Source organism: Callospermophilus lateralis, chromosome 8, assembly GCF_048772815.1.
Source record: "Callospermophilus lateralis isolate mCalLat2 chromosome 8, mCalLat2.hap1, whole genome shotgun sequence".
Classification (NCBI taxonomy): Eukaryota; Metazoa; Chordata; class Mammalia; order Rodentia; family Sciuridae; genus Callospermophilus; species Callospermophilus lateralis.
The window spans coordinates 37,486,644-37,502,343 of NC_135312.1; the positions used below are offsets into that span (position 1 = coordinate 37,486,644).

General features: G+C 36.2%; 1 protein-coding gene across 1 annotated transcript; it reads left to right on the forward strand.

Annotated features, from left to right (window-relative positions):
- Positions 1-3,595: 3,595 nt before the first annotated feature.
- Positions 3,596-13,698, forward strand: Nipal1 (NIPA like domain containing 1). Its single transcript, XM_076864017.2, has 6 exons — positions 3,596-3,617; positions 5,183-5,449; positions 7,707-7,763; positions 10,272-10,362; positions 12,406-12,566; positions 13,070-13,698. Exons 1-6 carry the CDS (start codon positions 3,596-3,598, stop codon positions 13,696-13,698), a joined length of 1,227 nt encoding a protein of 408 aa, XP_076720132.2.
- The last annotated feature ends 2,002 nt before the right edge of the window (positions 13,699-15,700 follow it).

Sequence of the window (15,700 nt, forward strand, 5' to 3'; positions counted from 1 at the left end):
TATCTGGCAGTGATTAAAAATGTAGTTTTAGGGGCTGGGGTTGTGGCTCAGTGGCAGAGTACTTGTCTAGCTTGTTTGAGACACTTGACTCGATCCTTATTACCACATAAAAATAAACAAATAAAATAAAGGTATGTTATCCATCTACAAATACAAAAAAAAATTAAATGTAGTTTGATGCAATCATAGACATCCTAGAAACCAAATTTCGGTTTCTTTAAAATATCTTCTAGCTATCAGTGCCTATAAGTTGAGAATTGGTCCATCAGCAACATGTTTGAGTCAATGAGATTGTAAACAACTCTGGGAGCAAAGATAGATTATGTTCAAACTACAAAATTATGAAGATGTCTGTAGAAATATTGTGTCAAACTGCTTAAGAGCTCTTAAGGTAGGGAAAGATATAGTCCTATAGAATATCTAACTTTATTCTCAAATTTTAAAGGCATGTGTATAACCTATTACACCTGCTCATAGAAGGCACATATTAATTTGTGCCATATGAAATGCTATTTTGTAGGATCAAAAACTTATTATCAATTTTTTGATTCAACATCACACGAGAGTGTTAGCAAGACTCTTTGTAAAAGCAGAACATCATAAATTACCTAAATGTCCACCAATTATAAAATAGAAAACTTACTTGTGGGTTAATCATACTGCAGAAGTCTATAAAATAGTGGGAGAAAAAACAAACTTTGCAGCCACAAGTATCAACAATGATGAACCTCCAAAGAAGCAAGTCACCAGATAATACATTCTACACAATTTCATTTTTATGAGGTACAAAAGAGGTAAAACTAAACTATTTTGATGTATTAAATAGAAAAAAATCATTTTAAAAGCAAAGGAATGTTTAAGAGAAAATCAGCATAGTTGTTACCTCTGAGGGGTAATGTTTTAATTCTTAAATTGTGTGGTTGATGTACTTGGTGTATATTGAATTGTTTTTATTTATAACTGACACATATTTCCTTACTATTTATTACCCAGTAGTTTCAAGTGGAGAGAGATTATTCACTGACATTGAAGAATCCAATAAGTATAAAATTAAGGTAGTGATAAATGTTATATTTGTTAGTCTGAAAAGTACACCTATAGGCATTTATTTGAATGATTCACTCCCAACTTTCAAAAGAACAGATTGAAAAAGAAAAACAAAGAGACTCCTAGACAACTATATAGAAGACTATATTTTCTTTAAAAATGGTTATTTACAAACAGAACACATCAAAGAGTCTTCATTAGCGTAAAAAGTTTCATTCCGAAATATCGATCTGGAGATGATAGAGGAAAAATCAAAACATAATCATCTAAGTTTATCCAAAAAAGTTCTTAAATCCAATTTAAAATGTAAGTATCAGGCTGTTTACAAGAAATGAAATTAACAGAAGATGTAGCTCAGTAGTAGAGCACTTTCTTAGAATGCACAAGGCACTGTATTTGGTCCCCAGCATATTTTAAAAACAAATCTTAATCCATGGCAATGTACACCTGTAATCTCAGCTACTCAGAAGAATCGGGTAGGACGATTGCTGGTTCAATGCCAGCCTGGGCAATTCATGCTATTTCTGAAGGAAACAGTCTACCATAGCATCATCCTGGGCAGGGCTGGAGTGTGTCCCAGCTCCAAGGGCCTGATTGCAGCAGGTTGTGGCTGAGCTTGTAACCCTGTTCCAGATGTCAAAACAACAGGCCTGTTAGGATTAGCTGGTTCTTGAGGGTGGTGTTTCAGGAGGGGGTTGAAAGAGTCCTGCCAAAGCTCTGCTTTTCTCAAGACACAGGCAATACGCACTGTACCAGCACCTGGCTCAGTACTCCTGATTTCATTCTGAGATCCATGATTAAGTCCATAGTTTTAGTTAGAGTTGTCAATATCAGACAGAGAGATTCTAATGTCAGTTTTGCCATAGTCATGTGGTACCAGCCTTTAGGCCTCTGTTCATTCAAATCATTACTCAATATTGAGAAAAATAATAAAATTAATGAAGTTATATGTGCTTCCTTCTGAAAGGAGTATAAATTCAACTCCAAAGTTATACTTAAAGCCAGCCTCAGCAATTTAGCAAGGCCTTAAGGAACTTAGTAAGACTCTGTCTCTAACTAAAACATAAAAAGGTCTAGGGACGTGGCTCAGGGGTTAAATGCCCCTGGAGTCAATCTCTGGTGCAAAAAACAAAAAAAGTTCTCTACTACTGAACTACATCTCCTGTCACTATAAAGAGCTATTGAAACTGTCTATTAAAATAAACAACTAATATAATAGACTTTATCTTTCTATGCTAAATGAAGTCTGGATTAACCTCCCTGCAATAGGACTTTGCTTGCTCAGATCTTAAGAAGCCAACCTTGATTTGAGATAGCTTTGATTCCTCTAAAACACTGAACTCTCTGCCCACACACCCTACTTCTGCCATCTCTCCTCTGTGCCACTGCACACCCATCAATCCGCCATTCACTCCCTCCCTCCTTCAGTCACATCTACTCTGGGCTCTCTGCCTGACATATGCCCAAAACAGAGCAATCCAAGTATTAGGATCTGCAGTCTGACAAGATTTTACTTGTCCTGTTATGAAACTCAAAACATTCATGTCTGCCACTTAAAAATGAGAACTTGGAAAATGCAACAAAGATGATTTGCTCTCCCTTATCACCCTCTGCCCCCACACCCCCTAAAATGTCAGAAACATTTTGCTACGTCAACAACTTAGAAGGAATATTGTTTCCCTGGAATGAGATCCACCCACCCTGGCTTCAGAGATGGAAGTTTTGAAATGGTTATGTTAACTACATAGTAAATGACACAAATACAGCCGAGGAATTCACTGGAAAGCCAATTCAGATGTTTTCTCAGCAATGAATGTAATCAGAATTCTTACTAACAAAAATATACACACTCATTTCCATTCCTGAGGTTTAAATGAGATGAACAGTGGGCAGAACAAGACTACAAACAACCTACATGTGTATTCTCCAGTATTACAGAATATCCCTGAAAAAATATAATTGATTATCCTTTGAGTATTTAGAAGTTTTTGTTTTTCTAAGTTGATTAATTTACTTTAATTAGGTATACATGACAGCAGAATGCATTTTGATTTATTGTACACAATTCCTGCACAACTTTACATTTCTATGGTTGCACACAATATAGTGTAGCATCATATGTGCAATCATACCTGCATCTAGGGTAATGATGTCCATCTCAGTCCACCATCTTTGCTGCCTGCATGTACCCTTCCTACCCACCCTACCCTTTGCCCAAAGTTCCTCCATTTTTCCCATGCCTCTCCCCTCCCCATTATTTTAATTAGATATTAATTACTTTGCTTAGCATGATATTCTCCAACTCCGTCCATTTACCTGCAAATGCCATAATTTTATTCTTTTTTAATGCTGAGTAACATTCCATTGTGTATAGATACCACAGTTCCTTTATCTATTCATCTATTAAAGGGCATCTTCCACATTTGCTTCCATAGTTTAGCTACTGTGAATTGAGCTGCTATAAATATTTAGAAGTTTTGACTCAGAATTTATTCTGTATCTCTTAAGTAAAGTTAGTTAATTTCCAAATTACTATGAAATAGTAGTCATGAAAACCTTGAATTTGCCAGGTACTGTGGTGTACACTTGTAATCCCAGCTACTGGGGAGGCTGAGGCATAAGGATTGCAAATTCAAGGCTAGCCTCAGCAACTTAGTGAAACCCTGTTACAAAAGAAAATTAAAGGCTGAGTGTGGTGGCACATGCCTGTAATCCCAGAGGCTTGGGAGGCTGAGGCAAGAGGACTGCATGTTCAAAGCTAGCCTCAGCAATTTAACAAGGCCTTAATGAACTTAGCAAGACCCGGTCTCTAACTAAAATATAAAAGGGGTTGGGGATGAGGCTCAGTGGTTAAAAGCCCCTGGATTCAATCTCTGGTGCAAAAACAAAACAAAACAAACAAAAAATCCAACGCTTGAATTTAATTATTTATTTTTTCATTTTCCAGATAGTTGTTTACTAACTTTGTTTATAGTAATACTCAGGTGCCTTCATGATGCTTTGCCAGAGATGCCAGATCCACTTATGGAAGTTTTGTTGCTAAGACATTATTTGTCTATCTTTTGTTGTTGCTCACATGCCTTCTTCAGATTTTTGAGACATAAAACTGAGTTTTTCATTCAATTCTAAAATTATACTTAATAATCTTCCTTTGCCCTTTTTTGTATAGAGTAACTCAAACTGGGAATTTTCCTTTTTTTTGAAAGGAAAAAAACCCCTGAAAACAGAACATTTAGTGACAGCATCACCTTGTTGGTATCTGTTCAAGTGGCAAAGAGATTATAAAAATTTCTCATATATAGTAAGTCTTTTCATGCTGTATTTTAGTGTTTAGCTTCAAATTTTCAAGGCACTTAAAATAATAGGTCTGGTTCACGGGCTTTGCATATTTATTTGAATCTTATTCTTAAAAAAAGCTTCTTCATGTTTAGTTCATTTTTCTATTAGATTCGGCTTTATTTTAGAGAAGTTGGATTAGTAGACCTAAAAAACAGTCATTTTTTTTTTTCAGGAAAAGTTGTAAGCAAGGTTAAATCTACCTTAACACATGTTTTCTCAAATGCACAATTCATACTCCACCAAATGAGTTAACTGAATATCCTGTTATGGGGTAATTTATAGACCAGTGAGATTGCTGTGCTCTTTCCTATATTCCTGGGTCACAGCCCCTGCTTTCTGAGAGACAGGCTGGTTATGTGAAGCAGTGAAGTGACTGTGGGAGACTGGGATGAGTTGTTGAGGCCAAGGTGGGTCTACACAACCACTCACAGCTCCAGCAGGTTGCTGATCTGGTGGAGCAAAGACCCGAGTATTGCCAGATCTTCCAACTTACAAGGATTCCAGACTTTCATGTAAAATCCCTCATTTTTAAATGATGACAACTAAACAATTTAAAATCATTTTTCAGAACATGTACAAACCAAATCAGCAATGTCTATAGTTCTGTAGACCACCTGTTGAGTACTGCTCTGCTTGCAGTAAAAAAAAAAAAAAGAAAGAAAGAAAGAAAGAAAGAAAGAAAGAAAAAGAAAAGAAAAGAAAATATTTTTATACTGTCCACTCAGGTCTATGTTTCTTGCAGAAAGCATTAATATGTTTCCCTTTTATTGTTGACATTTCTCTTTCCTTTTTCCAGGCTATGTGCTATCTCTGGTCTGTCAGAACTCCTCCCAGTCTTGGTGTGAGATCACAAATGTGTCGCAGCTGCAAGCTTCTTCTGTCCTTTACGGAAACCTGAATTCCAGCACAACCAACTGGAGCATTTCAGCAAATGTAGAAAACAAATACAATCTTTATGTGGGCTTGCTACTGGCCATATGTTCTAGCATTTTTATTGGCTCTAGCTTCATTTTGAAAAAGAAGGGACTCTTGCAACTGGCCAATAAAGGTGTTACTAGAGCAGGTAAGGAACACATGCAAATAATGAACTCAAGTTTCTAATTACAGAAATGATTCCATCGTGAGACCACAATGCGACAGTCATAATCATTGACTCCATTTATCTAAGCCCGTGTGTCCTTGATTGAGCCAGCTGTCTCCCTCACGGTCCCTGACCTCCTACACAGAGTGGCTCCTGCTACCTCTCCAGCTTCCTGTGCCACCGTCTCACTCTTCTTTCACATTCTTGGAATAGACCAGCCTCTTTCCCACCCTGAGGTCTTTTTCATTGGTCTGGTACTCTCTGCTCCCTGTCCACTGAGCTGACTCACCCTCCAGACTTTGGCTTGAATTTCACTAGCCGGGAAAGGCCATCCTGGACCATCTTGTCTGGGAAGGTCTCCCCACCTTCATCCCCTGCTGCTCTCCATCATTGCATAACAGTTTCCTTTCCTGGAGTTATGTGTGTATTGCTTATTTACTTATTGTTAAGAGGTTTACTTGTTTATTGGTGGTAGAGAGGAACAAGAGAGGAACCTTCCTTTGCACAACATTTGATACCTGATAAATATTTCTTCATCTCTGAATGGATAGCAATAGAATTAGTCCACCATTTATACTGACATTTCAGATGCTACATAAGCACAACTGGACTATCCTTTAAGTCATGAATCTTCTATTCCTTTTCATCAAATGTAAGTCTTAATTAAATATTTTTCTAAGGTCCATATGGAAAAATAAATTAGTAGAAATTATGCAAACAAGTTTCTGAAACAGTACTATTGAGAGGATATTTGTACCTTCAGAAAACAAAAACATACTATATTAGTATATAAAACAATTTAGTATTAGCATTAAAATAGATACAGTAATAAAAGATTATTGAAAATTTACAGGTGGACTCAATTACATATCAAATTCTAATATATGATTTTTAAAAGTGATATTTCCAACAAGTAAGCACAATGAATTATTAAATTAAGAATATGCACATCAAGTGGAAAAAAGTAGAGGAGAAAAATGTGAGAGTTCTACTTTATACTATTCAGCTAAATAAACTCCAGATAATTTAGGGTTAAATTTAAAATAAAATAATTTTTTGAAAACCTAAAAGAAGTCCTTTTTATAAGCATAAAAATGACAAAGAACCTATTTTATGTAAAGGAAGAGATTTTCTGGTTTGGCAAAAATAAAAAAAAAAGAAAGAAAGAAAAAGAAAAAGAAAAAAGTACATGTGCACACAGTGAAAATACCATAGCTGAAACTTCAGAGCAAATGATTTATCAATAAGGGAGAATTATGAAATTATTGACAAAAAGTAGTTAGGTTCTATAATATAAAAACAGTGACTTACAGTCAACAAGAAAATTAGTGCCCTAACAGAAAATAGGCAAAGCTCATAGATAGGAAACACAAAATCAGAAATGCAAATGAAAAGAAAACAGAAGTGTGAATCGTTAATAAACATACATAAGTAAATATTATTTTACTAGGACCCAGAAGACACTAACTATGCAAATAAGGTTCAATATTGTAAGATGATTCTAATTTTTTCATTTTCGAATTTTGTAAGGAGAAAATTCTAAACAACCATGGTTAACTGATTTTGCAACTTATAGCATACATGTCCTATTGTTTAATTATAACAAAGCCATCAAGGTCCAATTCAGGGAGTTAGGCAAATTAAAATTGAGAAAATTCCATTTTCTATAGCAAACATACAACAGTGCCTTCAGGTCACAGGAAGGTGACTGGATTCTTGAGGACAGTTGTTTGTCCTTTTATATAGCTTTAGACAGAAGCTCAACTTCATTATGCTAAGGTAAAGAATAAGTGGAGTCCATCTGCCTAATGCTTGTTTCCTTTTATGGACTGATCCAAACTTCAAAAGCTTTCATGTCAAGCATCTTCTTCCTCGAAAGGTTACCAGCGTCATTTACAATTTAGGATTTTTTGTTTTAAATTTAAACCATGGCCAAAACAAAATATTCAGAGTATATCACATTCGATGTCCATACCTCTGCCTGAGATAAATACAGTGGACCTGATGACTAAAATTTCCTACCAAAACAAATAAACAAAAAAGCTTTCTGTAGAAATAAAAAATGAAGTGACATAATGGAAAGCTTCAAAAGATCTTTGGAAATGACCAAGGTAGTAAGCTCAAAGATTTTAGATTTTGACTTTTTCAACAGTAATTGAGTGTCTTTCTCCATTATCAATTGTTCTACCCTTTTTTCTCTAATTTGGAACCTAATTTTTATTTTTGGTGTTTTTCCTAGGACAAGGTGGACATTCTTACCTCAAGGAATGGGTGTGGTGGGCAGGATTACTGTCAAGTAAGTTCTTAATGGAGAGAATCCTGTTTACTTGTAAAATGATAAATCCATTACATGAAATTTTTCAAAATTAATTTTTCTTCCTGGCAAGGATGGAAGTTATGTGTGGTATAATGTATTGCCTTATACAGAATAGTAATAACAACAACCATTATTGTTACGATGTGTGTATCTATGTGTGTAATATATGGATTATTTTTTACTCACCACCCCCTCCTCTCAATACTGTTCTGGAACACAAAGGGGAAAGTTCATATTTGAAATATTAATATAAGCTCACAAATTTCTGATTTATTTTTTTCATGCAAAGTGAGAAAGGCGCTTTCCATCCATATTTTCCCAGCTCCTTATGTGAATCCATGACTATCCTAGCTGCATATTTCTCAGGAATGGGCACATTTTCCTTGCAAGGACCAACCATAGATAAATTGAGGGATCCTTTGGCTGTTGACACTGGAAAAAATGGGGGAGAAGATGAAAGTCGTTGGCACAACTTCTCCCAGACTTGCTTTCAGGATCAAAGGAGACTTGGCACCTGTGAAGGCGCCTTCTAAATGCTAATGTAATGTCCTCACAGAAGGAAGACTTGTCCCCCTCCACCCCTTCCCCTGTTTCACCCTTGCTCTTGCCTTCTCTGAACTTTCTTAAATCCCAAGCTTGAAACCTCCAAAGAAAGGGCACCATGAATGGTAGCTTCACACCACTCACTAATCACTTTCTTCTGCAGTCAGAAGTCGTCATGGCTCCCTATATTTCTCCAAACCAAGTAACATATTTCAGGTATTTCATTATTTGCAAGATCCTTGTAAGAAGGAACTTGGGTCCATTTCCTTAAAAAGGGGTGGGGGCATGGAATCCAAAAGGTGATGAATAAAACATATTTAAGTTTGTGTAGCCCTTTTGGTATTTGGGGGGGGGGCAGTTACCAGAGATTGAACTAAGGGGCACTCAGCCACTGAGCCACCTCCCCAGCCCTATTTTGTATTTTATTTAGAGACAGGTTCTCACTGAGTTGCTTAGCACCTTGCTTTTGCTGAGGCTAGCTTTGAACTCTCCATCCTCCTACCTCATCTTCCCAAGCCACTGGGATTACAGGGATGCCACCATTTTGATTTTTAAGATACTTGCCCATCCATTTCCTTACTTTAGTTTGAATCAAAGTTAACAAGGACTATACTGAGAAGATTCCAGATAGATAGATATGTGAACGATTCTCTTGTTTTTCTTTCTTGCATCTCCTCAGCCTGTACTCCACTTTAGAATGAGAATAGAAGGAGACTATTTTATGGCTGCATTTACTATTGCACTCTCACAATGTAAAAAAGTTGATGCTTTTATTAAGAAAGAAAAGTATACATTAGAGATTGCATCTAGTGACAAACATGGTACTTTAATCATGGAGTCAACGTTTTCCTGGAATGCTGTCCATAAAGATGAGAAAATAAGCAATTTAAAGTGTTCCAAAAAAGTTTAGTGTTCTGAGAAAAATGCCATAATTTGTTTTTTTGTTGTTGTTGTTGTTCTGCTAGAATAGTCTTCTAATTGCTCTGTAATTTTAGAGTTGTTTATAGTGCTTTCTTAATGCAGGATCCTCCTTTAGATTGGGGGAAGGAGTGGGAAGGGTTAGCAAAGCAGCCAAAGAAAGGGAAAAAGAAAACGTAGGCACTCGCACTAGTCTGGAGTAGTGTTATTTTATCTCTCCACAACAACCATTTGCTTGGTGTCGTTTGCCAGCATGAAATACTACATTCTCTGGGCAAGTGTCCAGTTACGATCTGTGAGAATAACTTGGCTCCAAGACCAGAGCCCGGCTCTAGGAGGGATTTCCCTCACTCCAGGAGTTGTTTGCACCACACTGCCTCATGGAAGTCTAGAGTTCCTCAGATAAGGAAAAGATGACATTCTGGAGCACTTCCTTAGGACTTTAAAACAGCTGCTTGGAACGTCCTGAGCGACTGAGCTTCTGTTACTTGCTACAGATCATCTGTAATTCAAGATGCCTGATGTCATAGACCTGGGGTAGGGATGTCTTAGCTCTCCCCTATGTTGACACTAGCTCTCCACAAAGCCTTCTAATTTTACAGATTGTTGTTGTCATTGTTGTTCTTAATTTGCCACAAAGAGGTATTCAAGAATGTCAAGTAGATGTTCTTGAGCAAATGGAATAACTCTCAGATTATTCCAAAGCCACCTCTATTAGATTTCATCAGGGTGACCAAATATGTTTTCAGGACTGAAATAACTAAAATTAATTCTACTTAAAATCATTTGGAATGTGTATTCATTTGTCACCAGTAGTAGAGTTTATATCACCAGGTGTATTGAGTTTATCTGACTCCCTTAATATTAATCTTTTCCCACTGTCCATTAAGAAAATGAAATCATTCGTTTTAGTTAGATCTTTGAGTGTCTTTGAGCTGAAAGTCCACTGTTTTGTGAGAGTCATTTGTTTTTCTCTTCTGATAAATAAATTCATCTCATATATTAATACTTTGACTTGCTTTCTAGTGGGAGCAGGAGAGGCTGCAAATTTTGCAGCTTACACGTTTGCACCTGCCACCTTGGTCACCCCACTGGGAGCTCTGAGTGTTCTTATAAGGTAGGTGAGCAATAAGGAGCTTGGCTTCTATAGGTATTTTAATAACATGGTCCACTTAAACCATAAGAAACACTGCTGAATACACCTCAAAAAAAAAAAAAAAAAAAAAGATTAGACTAACCTGGGATCTGAAAGCATAAAAGACTCAAAATAATTTCTGGGGCCCCAGGGAAGCTTTGAACAAGTCACTTAATCTTAGTTTCCTCATTTGTAAAACAGAGATTAAAAAATGATTTTTCTTATACTGTGGATGTAGTTGAAGGTAGAACACTGTGCAAGGCCTTGGATTTGATTCCCGGCACTGGGGGAAAAGCATTCTTGCCTTAAAAAAAAAAAAATCAATCACAAATTAAATTGAGAAGACTCCAAAAAATAGGAAGAAATAGATTATCATATTGTTATTTAAAAAAACAATGAGAGAGTAAGCTTGCTTTGTGATGATTCAGTGAAGCCTAACAGAGTTCTGTATTTTTCTACTCTTTTAACTCTGATCTGAATACATTTACAGAGTCCTTTTAATTCTTTCTGTTGTCATAGTGGTGAATGACTATAGAGGACTTTAAAAGGCATAGCATTTGGGCATAGCATAGACTTTAAAAGGCATAGCATTCTCACTGAAATGCTGTGTTGTCTGCTTTATACTTCTGTTTGTAGACCTGGTGTATTCTTTTAGTGCTGTTAACAGGAATGATTTTTATCTTTTGTAGTGTGTGGATCTGATGTTTCTAAAGTGATCTGTATTATGATCCCAAATGAATGGATCCAGTGAGCCCATACACTCTTTTATTTCATAACTATCATTTCGTTTTCATTCATTATCAACATTTACTATAAAATTTAGGATTTGGCCTCTCCATTTATCTTTACCGTCTTTAATGGATTGTTATGACAATTAAGAGTTAATACACATAAAGCATTTAAAACACTGGTCTAATGTTTTCACTGGGGTTGCAGTTCCACAAGTGGCCACATGAGGGAGACTCTAGGCAAGCCTAGTATTTGCTATAGGCTTGGGAGAAGATGGACACCATTAATTTCATTTGTGCAAGTGCCAGAGCGTCAGAGGAAGGAGACTGACATGCTGAAGCCCCCATTAGACCTACTGGTGGAGCAACAGGCTGGCATACTCTAATATCATCATGGTAGTGCCAATCTGAAGCTTCCTGAAGTCAAGGCACTAATAACAATTAAAGCATTGAGAGTATTGGCTGGGTGAAAGTACTAAGGTAGTAGCAGGTAATAAGGAAGTATTTCAATATTTTTATAATCTCCATGGTTGTACTGGTGCTTACTAGCTACATATCAGCTCTAAGCAGAGTAACTCTTCTTAGTATATATCCTTCTTTGAAATTTTTATGGGCACACATAATGTAAGTGTACTGGTTGAGTCCAAAAATCCAGAATCTACAATGCTCCAGAATTTGAAACTTTTCAGGCATGGACATGATGCCACAAGTGGAAAATTCCACATGTGACCTCATCAGATGGGTTGCAGTAAAAATGTAGGCACACCCAAAATATTGTATAAAATTCCCTCCAGCCTATGCATAATATATGTATATGAAACACAAATGAATTTTATATTTAGATTTGGGTCTCCTCCCCCAAGAGATCTCATTTCATATATGCAAGATTCCAAAATATGTAAATAAGTAGAATTGGAAGCATTTCTAATCTTAAGTATTTCAGATAGGGATATTCAATCTGTATAGTGCCAGTAAGACATAAAAGACCTTTGGCTTTGTTTGGCTTTACAGGAGATGTTACAATTGAAACTGAATTGATCGGAACTCTTAGAAGGTCAGGGATGTTGACAGGAATATAAAAGACTGTGATAACTCTTCAGATATAAAAGCAACAAAGCAGAATTAATTGACCATCACTTCTGAGTTTAAAACTAACTCAGATTTTTCAGTGTCATTTAGTATGTTTCAAGCCAATTTACTGGAATACAGAGTGGCAGGTACTGACTGGAATTCTGAGCTATTATAGAATCAAACGGCAATTCAACTATAGTGATTTTGCTTTTTTCTCTCCCAACAGTGCCATCTTGTCTTCCTATTTTTTAAATGAGCATTTGAACATTCATGGGAAAATGGGCTGCATATTAAGTATATTGGGGTCAACTGTGATGGTCATCCATGCCCCACAAGAAGAGGAAGTCACTTCTTTGCATGAAATGGAAATGAAATTGAGAGATCCAGGTCTGTGATTCAGCATAAAGAAACACTTAAAGTCTGCTCCCTTTTCCTTCTTCATCAAATGATATTTGTAACAATATTATAGTAGGCTTCCTACAAGTCTTCATGTGGGTTGTGAAATACAAAAAATTTTGCTTGTTACAAGTCTTCTGAAAGGAACACAGTTTATTTTTGTATTCATTCTTCCCCTCTATACAATGAAAAAGAGAGAGAGGAAGAGTAGGGGCAAAAGATTTATCGTTAAACTCAAAGTTTTGCCATTTCTTGCCCATATAAAAATCAAAGGGACAATACTTGCCCTACCTCACAGTGTTATCGGTGAGGTTCAAATGATATGTTTGTAAAAGTCCTTTATAAAATAATGTGAATAATGCAATTTGATGCTACTTTTAATTTAATCTCACTTCTATTTCTAAAATATCTATGCTCTCAAATTCAGGGCTAACAAGAAAGACCATGATTCTGTTAACATTTTCTGAAGTCTACTCCTGTTCTCTTCCTGACAGGATTTGTTTCCTTTGCTGTGATCATAACTGTGATCTCCTTGGTGCTGATTTTGATTGTGGCCCCCAGGAAAGGACAGACCAATATATTGGTCTATATATCAGTCTGTTCTTTGATTGGAGCATTTTCAGTTTCTTCTGTCAAGGGCCTGGGAATCGCCATTAAGGAACTACTAGAATGGAAGCCAGTTTACAAGAATCCCCTGGTCTTTGTTTTGCTGGCTGTACTTGTGCTCTCAGTAACTACACAGATAAACTATCTCAACAAAGCACTGGATACCTTTAATACGTCCCTGGTGACCCCCATCTATTATGTCTTCTTCACCTCCATGGTAGTGACTTGCTCCGCCATCTTATTCCAGGAGTGGTATGGCATGAATGCCGGAGATGTCATCGGGACCCTGAGTGGGTTCTTCACCATTATCAATGGCATTTTCCTTCTACATGCTTTTAAAAATACTGACATTACCTGGAGTGAACTGACATCCTCTGCGAAGAAAGACATCCTTTCTCCAAATGGCAACGAGAACAGTTACGTTTTACTAGAGAACTTAGAAAGTTCGACCCCAGGATATGATGATGATGTCACCTTATTTAGCAAGACTGAAGATCAGAGTCCCCATAAAACCTAAATTGTAACCAACATTAGATACTCGAAGAGGAGAAAGAAGATTTATTCTCGAAAGGACTTCAGGGAAAGTTAGTGTTTTTAAAGTTCTGGTACCTTAGATGTAAGTCCAAGTTCCATGAAATCTGAAAGTCAAGACCTGATATTCCTCCCAAGGATTTCTGCATGTTTTCACTGCTGAAAACTTTGAAATATCCCTTAAGCCTAAAAGAAGTCCAGGAGTTATATTTGTCTCATAACAAATCTTTTTCTTCTGGTCACAATGGATTTGACTCTGCCAGGTGGATCTTCACTTCTCTGGTAACTATTCTTAGATTCACAGTAATTCATAAAGTTAACTATGTTCTAATAAACAAGAGTACCAATCACCAGGCTTTGATGAGTCATAATCTCAAATTATTAAAACTGAGAAGAGAGAACTCTGGTGCTCTGAGCTCCCTTCTGCAACTTCCTTCTTTTAAAACTAGAGAGTAAATGGGCAAAGGGTTAAAGAAAAAAAGAGGCCTGCTTTGGACTCCATTCCTTCCTAAGCCAAAATGTACAAAACACCCTCACTCCCATGAAGGGTTTATGAATTACAATTTTTTTCCAAATATCATATGACTTCATTACCAATTACAGAGGGAAGACTATAGGAAGGAAGAGAACACTTGACCTTTGGGAAAGGAAACACAAGTTTTATTCTTTTTTCATAAAAACACAGAAATGATTGTTGCCATAGGTTCTTTTAACGGAGACCCTGATGACATAAGACAAAATAGACTTTCTGTAGAAGTAAAAGTAAATCAGCTTTGGAATGACTTATATTCATTTCATTTCTTTCTTTAATCATTTTCCCAAAGGTTATATTTCTTATTGACAAAGAGATTTTTTTTTGTAAAACCTATATTATTTTAGGATTATACTGTGCCTTTTTTTTTTACTAACGTTTTATCCCTAAAAGGTGAGTTTTCCATAGACTGTTTTAAAACAACTAGAAAAATCTTTTTGAAAAATTGGAAGAAATTATGCTAATGATTCTCTTGAAATTTTACTTTCACCCTTAATAAGGAAATTGTAATCAGTTACTAACTTCTCAAAATAGGCCTATCCTACCACAACAAGTGCTGGACAGCCTTTTTCTGCTAAATTCATCCTGACCATGTTTTCCATGCAGCTTATTGATGGAGTTAGAGAAGATAATGCTAAGTGAAGTTAGCCAATCCAAATAAAAACAAATGCCAAATGTTTTCTTTGATATAAGGAGGCTGATTCATAGTGGGATAGGGAGAGGGAGCATGGGAGAAATAGACGAACTCTAGATAGGACAGAGGGGTGGGAGGGGAAGGGAGGGGGCATGGGGTAATTAATGATGGTGGAATGTGATGGTCATTACAAAGTACATGTATGAGGACATGAATTGGTGTGAATATACTATGTATACAACCAGAGATATGAAAAATTGAGCTCTATATATGTAGTAAGAGTTGTAATGCATTCCACTATTATATATAAATAAACAAATAAAAAAGAAACAGTAAAAAAGAAAGAAAGAAAGAAAGAAAAGCATTTGGGGAGAGCAGGAGAGAGAGTGAACTTCCTTGAAAATTATGAAGACCTCAGAGGCTACTATAGGGAATATCTTGTACATATTAAAACTTCCATACAATTTTTCTATCTCATTCCAGATTCTAGGCAAAAATAAGTTTTTGGTTGTTGTTAGTGTTTATAGACAGATTTCCCCTCACTCTTGATTTATTGAAAAGACATTACCTATCTTAATTCTAGACTAAACTTATTTCTCTGAAAACATAACAAAAATCTTGATCAAAAAGTTGCATTTGAAAAGAAAATTTTAGGTTGACTGAATTTTTTTTCTGCCCTAACATCAAACATTATCAGTTTTGTTTTTCCTTTTTGAGCCAGCTCAAGCATACCCAGGGTAATAATAGTAACCTGTGCTTTTCAGAATTCTATTAAACTGACTTCAGCATTTCTACAGTTCTGCTGAACTGTGACTGACATTC

What these genes read in the sequence shown, in the direction of transcription:
- Nipal1 (XM_076864017.2), top strand. Translation starts at nt 3,596, where the DNA reads ATGAAAACCTTGAATTTGCCAG. An exon ending in GTGGGCAGGATTACTGTCAA is followed by an intron (nt 7,764 to 10,271) that starts GTAAGTTCTTAA and finishes CTTGCTTTCTAG; the next exon opens with TGGGAGCAGGAGAGGCTGCA. An exon ending in GCTCTGAGTGTTCTTATAAG is followed by an intron (nt 10,363 to 12,405) that starts GTAGGTGAGCAA and finishes CTCTCCCAACAG; the next exon opens with TGCCATCTTGTCTTCCTATT.